Source organism: Bufo gargarizans, chromosome 2, assembly GCF_014858855.1.
Source record: "Bufo gargarizans isolate SCDJY-AF-19 chromosome 2, ASM1485885v1, whole genome shotgun sequence".
Classification (NCBI taxonomy): Eukaryota; Metazoa; Chordata; class Amphibia; order Anura; family Bufonidae; genus Bufo; species Bufo gargarizans.
In genome coordinates, this window is record NC_058081.1 from 592,234,552 (window position 1) to 592,242,938 (window position 8,387).

Sequence of the window (8,387 nt, forward strand, 5' to 3'; positions counted from 1 at the left end):
AATTACAAGGAACCAGCACTCCAATACACCCTTTGTTACACATAAAGGAGGGCATCATACACACCCTTGAAAAAGTATGATTGATGGCCTGCTGGTGACCCTCAAAAACATTTGGAGCAAGGGCCTGCTGATCTGACCATCTAAAACATTATGGGCGAGGGCCAGCTGCCGCTTTGGTGACTCTAGATAACCTGGGCCTGATCGCACGTCCCCGTTACTGCGACGATCCATTCGGGTGTCTGCCCTATCAAATTTCGATGTTATTTTCAGAGCCAACCACGGTGACCATGGGTAACGGGGAATCATGTTTGATTCCAGAGAGGGAGCCTGAGAAACAGCTTCTGCTACCACTTCCAAGCAAGGCAGCATGCGCGCAAATTTCCTATTAGTTATAATTAGGTGAGGGCCTAAAGGTGAGCTGACCCTCTAAAAGATTGGGAAGTCAGATTCACACACATATTATTGCCTCCATTCCTGTATTGTTTGTTTTTTGGAGTTTTTTTGTTATATGTGGATCCCTGATGATCCCTGATGAACTGACCCAAGAGAACGGTTCAGAGAGATGCGTCGGGACAAAGTTTGCATTCCTGGGACATATGGTATGTGCTCCTTTCTTTTCCACTGGTGATCAAGACCTGGACGCCACCGGTTTATTTGGGGCATATATGTATTATGTGCAATTATTTTTGTTGTACCTTATTATTTTCTGATACATGCATTGACTTATGACTTTACTATTGGACTGTAGTCAGATTAGGTCTCTTCTAAGGTGGCGGTATCTATCCCTTGTCAGGGACATATAGAGCCTATCAATTCCGTTTTGCTAGGCAGGGCCTATAGCTTGATAGGGCAAGTGTGAGGGTGAGGAAATTTTCCTTTCCTGGGGGGCAGAGCTTGGCAGCAGAGCGAGACGCACATGTTTGTGTGAGCTCTGCTTCTGGCTACGTGCATACAAGCTTTTTAAGCTACAAACGGAGCCCAGAGATGGGGAAAAATCAGCAGAGATAAAGCCAGAGACACTCCAGGCACGCATGGGACTCACCCTAACCACGGAGAAATGGAGAAATTTCTGAGGAGAGGAGTCGGGCCGACTATAAAACGCCATAGCGTATAGCGCAGGCGTTGCAGACTTAGGACGGAGTGTAGGCAGCTGTTATATTCCCTTCCTGTCTTGCTGACTGGGGTAGTGCAGGGCAGTAAAGGGTGCAGAGGTTTAACAGGTAGGAAAATGCCAGGGCGCCCCTCCTCTTCCCCCATTCAGAGATAATAAAAAGGCGGGCCTCCTGGTTTTTGTCCTCTTTGCCAGCACCTAACAGTGGGAGCTCTCCCTGTGCAGGTATGGCTGATGATAGAGCCCTCCTAGCAGCCCTGGCTGCTATAGTACATGAAGATCCCTCGTGATTCACTGTATTAACCGCTTGACATCCTCGTCCCCCCTGGTCCTGGCGTTGTTGTGCCACCTTGTTCTAAGATGTTTACAGTCTAATATTTATTTCCGTGCTTCTCATGTGCCAGGTGTCATTAACAGAGCTGCCGATGCACTCTCTTGCTTTAATTGGCAGGAATTCAGGGACCTAGTACCAGCGGCTTCTCCGGAGGGCTCCAAGTGCTCGTCGCATCTCTGGGACATCCCGCTGAGCAGTTGATGCCGCTGATCCGAGCTTCAGTCGCGCGCCGAACATGGATGGGTTATGGTAAGGCCTGGGCTGACTGGGTGGCGCTGGCTGGTAATGTCCCGGTTCACTCATCTGTGTCTGACCGGTTGGATTACAGTTCAATTTGTGGTGCGAATGAGGGAGGCGGGGGTTTCAGCGGTGTGTGGCTCAAAGGTGCTTAGCGGGAATCAGTTTTTATTTCCGTTTATTGTGTTGGGAGGACGTCACAAAATGTTTCATTATTCGCCAGTCCCTTAAGGGTTGGCGCAAGGAACGTATACGTACCGAGTGCAGGCGCCCCGTCTCGTTCCTGCTCCAGCTAATTCAGTCCCTGGGTCTTGTCTGTCCTTCTCCCCAGGAAGTGTTATTGTTTCGGGTCGTGTTTTGCCTGGCCTTTTTCGGTGACTTCCAGGTTAGTGAACTTCTCCCTCCGTCTAAGTACAAACAGGGTGGCCTCTTAGTGGAAGATGTGCTAGTTACAGACGCCTCAGTCCGCATTCGTCGTTCAAAAACGGATGTCTTTGGACGGGGTTGCAGTGTGTTGCTGTACCGCATTCCCGGCCCAGTGTGTCCGGTTTCGGCTACCGCAGAATTTGTGGCTTCTCGGCCGGTGAGCCCTAATTTTTTGTGTCACTCCTCGTCCGCACCGCTCACTCGGTTTCAATTTATTTCTATTTTTCGCCGATGCCTGACTGCCATGGGTTGTCGAGCTGCGGATTACGATTCACACTCCTTTAGGATAGGTGGAGCGACGGAAGCAGCTAGGGCAGGGCTGCCAGATTCTGAAGTCCAGCGTATAGGTCGATGGAAGTCCAATTGCTTTGTGTCTTATGTTTGCCCTGACTTACTCTGATTTTCTTGCAGGTTCCCGTGGGGCACTTGTATTTGTTCTGGGCTGGCCAGAGGGCTGAAGTTAGACCTGGTGGACGAAGCCTCGGTCTTCAGAATTGTCGGGTATATAAAGCAAATGCTTTATATAAATATTTTTAAAAAAAATATTTGGGTCAAAAGAAAAATTATGCAAACTATATTGACCCAGTTAGATGGACATAAACATCTTAAAGAGTTCAATCAAGAACCTGATTATTTTGTGCAATCAGTAAAACAGGGTACAAGCGTCTATGCAAAAATATAAATGGTTTATTATGCAATAGGTTAAAATACAAACAAAAATGAATCAACATAAATTTCAATAATATACAATGATATGCAGTACCCAGAATTCACCACTATATGATACCAACAAAACACTACTCAACCAACACAAGAATATTATGCAATACAGCTTTAAATCTGTGAGAGATATACAATCAATGGATTATGCGGAAAACTCAATCAAGAAGATGACAGGTACAAGCCCTTGCTCTGCCCAAAAATGATGACCAATCTTTCAGATAATGGTAGTATTGCAACAAAACTTATAAATTATTGGCTTGATATAAAACTAGGGAATTCAAAGATTCCCAACAAAGAGTTTCTCCAATATTATCCCCTTCTTTCAGTTATATGCATCGTAACTGAAATCAGAGAAAATACGGATGTAGCAACTAACGTTACACGTCCGCAAATGAGCGGGTATCTGGCTAAGTATCAAGCCAATTAATTTAGATCAATACTACATAAAACAAAATATACATTACCCAAGGGTCAAGTGATGTGCAGAGTCTTGGGGCAGCCAGCTCTCAAGAGTTTTTCCCGATAATCCAAATGATTTTCCAGAGATCTATAATCCAAATGTTTGTTTCTCTTTTTTTTTTTTTCTTTTTTTCTTTTTTTTTTTTTTGGTAACTGGTTTCTTAACCCAAAACTTATCAGATGAACACGCCCTCCGAGTTTGGAACTTTCCAATCATTGTTGGAGGGGTGTGTGCATTGATAAGGAACATGACGTCATAATACTACCCAGAATGCAATTTTGCTACTGATGTAGTATTAACCGCTTATATCTAGATGGCACTGTTGTATAAGCAATAAGCATCATACCATTAAGGGTTAACTCATACATGCCTAATATTTTCACTACTTCACACCTCTGACATCTAGAGGCCTTGTCTCAGGGCTGAGGGACAAACTTTGATACATGAATATATACTTTGAGGAACATCTAGACCATTCTCACACTGTAGAATTCATGTTCAGATAGGAAAAACAATGAAGCCTCAGAATCTGCAGGTGCGGTGTATCTTCTAACTTTCTAAATGTATAATATATTGTTACAATAACAGTAGCTTTTGAACAGTACAGTAATCTTCTCACGGACTTACTTTGGCCTACATGAAACTTCATACAAAACAGTGAATATAAATCAACATTGCTCTTAAAGGCAATGAATACCCATTATAACTAAAATAAGTAAATATAACTGTTTAAACTTATGAAAAAGCACAACAAAATCCCCCTTCATTACAATGTAATCCAATAGAGATGTTGGGTTACATTGGAATGTCACAATGGGGTCTTCATTCAGAGTCTTTAGAGACATTAGTTCTTGTTTAAACTGTTCGTGACTCTCATGAAGATTCATTGAATGAGTCAATAACTTTGAGTGAAAGTCGGTGGTGACGACAGTATCCTCTACAACGGAATATAAGTCCGATAAATGTTTTTTCTGGTTCTCCATCTCTGCATGAATACTCATTAGGTTCCTTTTCAGTGAACCGATCTCAAGTTCCAATGTCTTAATAGAGATGGAATTAACAGCTGATACACCGGTGGCAATGACAGTGCCCACTACGGCAAAGATTATGGCGGCTGTAATTGCAGAAATGAACCGCTTTGGTCGTCGACTTGTTGAAAACTGTTCTCTGGTCATGGTTTTCCTTGTCTGTTCCAGGATCTGTGTAACTCTTTCTTGGGAATAGCCGATGTGCATTTGATACCAAATCTTTATCTCCGGAGACGAAATCTCAGAAATGTTGAACTGTCTCTCGACGAAGACACGTGGGTCCAAACTGACGTAGATCTTTTGGGATAGAATCCTCTTATTCGTCAAGATGAATCCCGTGGTATCCTGTAGCATGATCCCAGATGAAGGGCCTGGTACAGCAATCGGCTCGGCCTGGAACTCCTTCCCCAAGATCAGGACGATGTAGATAACGGCAACAACCCTCTGTGCCATTTTGCACCTGTAATACATTGTATGACAAATATAAGTACATACACCTTCCACTTTTTATCACTCCTGCAAGAAAAGAGTTAATACTACCATACATCTTTGATTTGGTAACATTTCTTTTCTTGGACAGAGCAAGTTCTCGATACAAAAGTGAGTCAAGAGATAATTAGTTACAGAGGAAAATACATGAGGATAGGTTAGTTATTTGTATGTTCATACTATACCAATCCTGGGTTTCCGTCTTTAGCTGGAACCTTGTTATCTCTTTACTCTTCATCATCCGGCAATCCTTCCATTTGGCGAAGTTGTGACCTAGGATGACAAACACGTAATTGATTAATGTGCACCCATTTCTCTATAAATTCATCCCCCTTTGGAATTTTGATCTTGTAGACCACAGGTGACAATTTGTCAGTGACGACATAGGGTCCCTTCCAGGAAGGCAGGAACTTCCTTTCCTTCACCTGATCCCGGGCGAAGTTATAGAGATAAACCTGATCGGAAATTTGGTACTCCTTTTGAGTAGTCTTCAGATCATAGTAGGTTTTGGCGCTTACTGCTGCTTTCTCCAGATTCTTCTGGGCAAATGCAAAAGCATGTTGAAGGTGCTTACGTAGATTCTCTATGTACTGATGGGCTGTTGAAGCATTTATCAAATTTTGGTCTGTTGTCCGGTAGAGTAAATGCTGGGGTAACACCATCTTCCTTCCTGTGATCATTTCGAAGGGAGAAAGTTTGGTTGCTGTGCTTGGAGTGGCTCTTATGGCCATGAGAACCAGAGGCAACTTTACATCCCAGTCCTTACCGGATTCATTAACAAATTTCTTTAGAATGTTGACAATTGTTTGGTTGTAGCGTTCCACTCCACCACTAGAGGCTGGCCGGTAAGCTATATGTAGCTTCCTTTTTACTCCCAGTATCTCCCACGTTTTTGTCATCACCTCACTAGTGAAATGACTTCCGCGATCGGACTCGATGCGTTGGGGAAGACCGAACCTGGAAAACACGTGGTTAATGAGTAGAGACGCACACACACTTGAACTGCAAGTCTTGCAAGGCAAACATTCTACCCATTTTGTGAATAGACAGGTCACGGTTAACATATATCTGTTGCCTTTTGATGAAGTTGTTACTGGTCCAATAAAGTCAATCTGGATATCTGACCATGGCATGGACATCCCCCTTTTCATCAGCGGTGCCCGATGAGTGGGTGCTTGCGGCTGGAATTGAGGGCATATTAAACATCCTTGACAATATGTGCGAACGTCTTGCAACATATGAGGCCAATAAGCGTAATCCCGTAATAATTCATACGTTAACTTCTCACCTCGATGACCAGCCGTTGGGGCGTCATGGGCGTGTTGTAACATCAAACCTCGGTATGCTGTGGGTACTACCCATTGTGAGATACCATTCTTTGAGGTTCTTACCAACAATCCATCCTGTAACGAGAATTGGGACTTACCCTTCATCAAAATTCGTAACTCTTCTTTGCCTGCACAGTCTTCCATAGTGATGGGACAATTCTGTGGATCTTCAATGTGTTTGTAAAACATGCCGATAACTGGATCCCCCTTCTGACTCGCGATAAGGTCCTCACTTGGGGAATCTTGGCTCCATTGGGCCACATTGGCTTCGGTTTCCTTTTGGGCCTGTCTTCTTGTCATTGCATCCACTTGGATAGTTCCCATGAGGTCATCAACGTCCAAGCCTTCTCCATTAATGGCTGCTTGTTTAGCGAGGGAATCTGCCAAATCATTCCCCTCCTTATCCATACCTGGAGATTTTGAGTGACCTCTTACCTTTTTCCAGTAAATGGTGAGACCATGGGTGGTAACCATCTCGTCGATCTTACAAAACATTTTACCATGCTTGACAGGCTTATTGTTACTTCTTGCCATTTTAGACCTTTTCCATCCAGGGAAGTACTCCACGAAGCTACTGTGAACATAATTAGAATCTGTGATTATAACAAACTCTTTAAGACCAGAATCAATAGCCATTTGTATAGCTTTATACACAGCGGTGAGCTCCGCGAACTGGCTACTTTTGGGACCAATTTTGTATCCGACGGACATGTCTGGGAATGTGTTATTCCATACGATTCCGATACCTGCAACCAATGTGCGTTCAGTTCCTATATCGGTATGGAAAGAACAGCCATCAACATATACACATGGTAAGGATTTGCAGTATTCTTCTTCATAAGACTTGTATGGAGATGAAGATTGCTCTTCCAGGAAATCATTTTGTGGTAATTCACCTTCATGTCCTGAATTGGAACAATCATGCAGTTCGGCTAATCCTTGAGCAACTGGATTCTTATTATTTTGTTTGTACCTGATTTCCAATGGCCATCCCATTAAGGACATCGTCCAGGCGGTTATCCTGCTGTTTGATAAATTCCCATCCTTGATTCTATCACTCTGCAAATATTGCAGGGGTTGGTGTGCGGTTTCCACAATGATCTTTTCGCCCTGGATAAAACTCCTGAAATATTGCAAAGCCCACACAGTTGACAGTAATGCTTTTTCACAGTCATTAAACTTTACCTCGACTGGTGACAAGGACTTGCTGGCATAGGCGATGATCTTGTTTAGGTTGTCCTGTTTTTGGAAAAGGACTGCACTCACGCTTTTGTTGGTGAAGCCTGTTTCAATGTAAAAGGGTTTTCCACCTTCTGGATAGGCAAGGCATGGGGCCTGGATAAGTCTGGTTTTGAGCTCATTCACAGCTTGCTCGTGACGTTCACTCCATTCCCATTCTACTCCTTTCTTCAGCAACTGCAAAAGAGGTTTTGTAATCTCGGCATAGTTATCTATGAACTTACGTGAATAGTTCATCATGCCCAGGAAGGATCTCAACTCCTTGGTATTTGTAGGTGACTTTGTGTTGATCACTGCTTCCACTTTCTTCTTCTGTGGGTTAATTCCATCGGCAGTGATTTCGTGACCTAAAAAATTGACTTTGGTACGACACCATTGAGCCTTCTGTAAAGAAAGTTTTACACCAGCGTTTCTTAGTTGGGTTAGTACATGCCTCAGTTCCGCAATATGCTCCTCAAAAGTTGTACTTTTGATTAGGATGTCATCCACATAGGATAAGGTACCTCGTTCAGTGGCATCAGGCATTGCCTTATGCATGAACACAGCAAACTCATGACCCGCATTTATGTACCCGAAAGGTAATCGGGTCCATGCATATTGTTGCTTTCCAAATGTAAAGGCCAGTTTGTATTGATCCCTCTCATCCACTTTAATTGTCCAATATCCTTGCGCACAATCCAGAGCAGTGAAAATTTTGGATCCCTGTATTTGCGCTAAACTCTGGTCAATATATGGTACGGGCCATCCGGACATGTATACACGTTTGTTTAACTGCCTTAGGTCCGAACAGAGCCGGAATTGACCATTGGGTTTGAGAATCCCAAGCACAGGATGGTTGAAGGAGCTGTGCACTGGACGGATGATCCCCCGCTTCTCCAAGTTTTTGACGATTTCCGATAGCGACTCATATGCCGCCAGCGGAAGTCGGTACTGTTTAACATATACAGGGGGTGCATTGGGATCCGTTTGGATTCTTGCAACGTGTAGGTTAGTTTCCCCACAGTCGTAAGAA

At 43.7% G+C, this 8,387-nt stretch overlaps 1 protein-coding gene across 2 annotated transcripts; it reads right to left on the minus strand.

Moving 5' to 3' along the window:
* Positions 1-3,923: 3,923 nt before the first annotated feature.
* Positions 3,924-6,445, minus strand: LOC122928722. Of its 2 annotated transcripts, none has more exons than XM_044281866.1 (2): positions 4,994-6,445; positions 3,924-4,779 (listed from the first exon to the last, which is right to left on the minus strand). In XM_044281866.1, exons 1-2 carry the CDS (start codon positions 5,047-5,049, stop codon positions 3,972-3,974), a joined length of 864 nt encoding a protein of 287 aa, XP_044137801.1. In that variant the 5' UTR covers positions 5,050-6,445; the 3' UTR covers positions 3,924-3,971. The 2 variants fall into 2 exon arrangements, with proteins under 2 accessions (XP_044137801.1, XP_044137802.1); XM_044281867.1 differs by having other exon boundaries at positions 4,989-6,443.
* Between the last annotated feature and the right edge of the window lie 1,942 nt (positions 6,446-8,387).

What these genes read in the sequence shown, in the direction of transcription:
- LOC122928722 (XM_044281866.1), bottom strand. Translation starts at nt 5,049, where the DNA reads ATGATGAAGAGTAAAGAGATAACAAGGTTCCAGCTAAAGACGGAAACC. An exon ending in AAGACGGAAACCCAGGATTG is followed by an intron (nt 4,780 to 4,993) that starts GTATAGTATGAA and finishes AATGTATTACAG; the next exon opens with GTGCAAAATGGCACAGAGGG.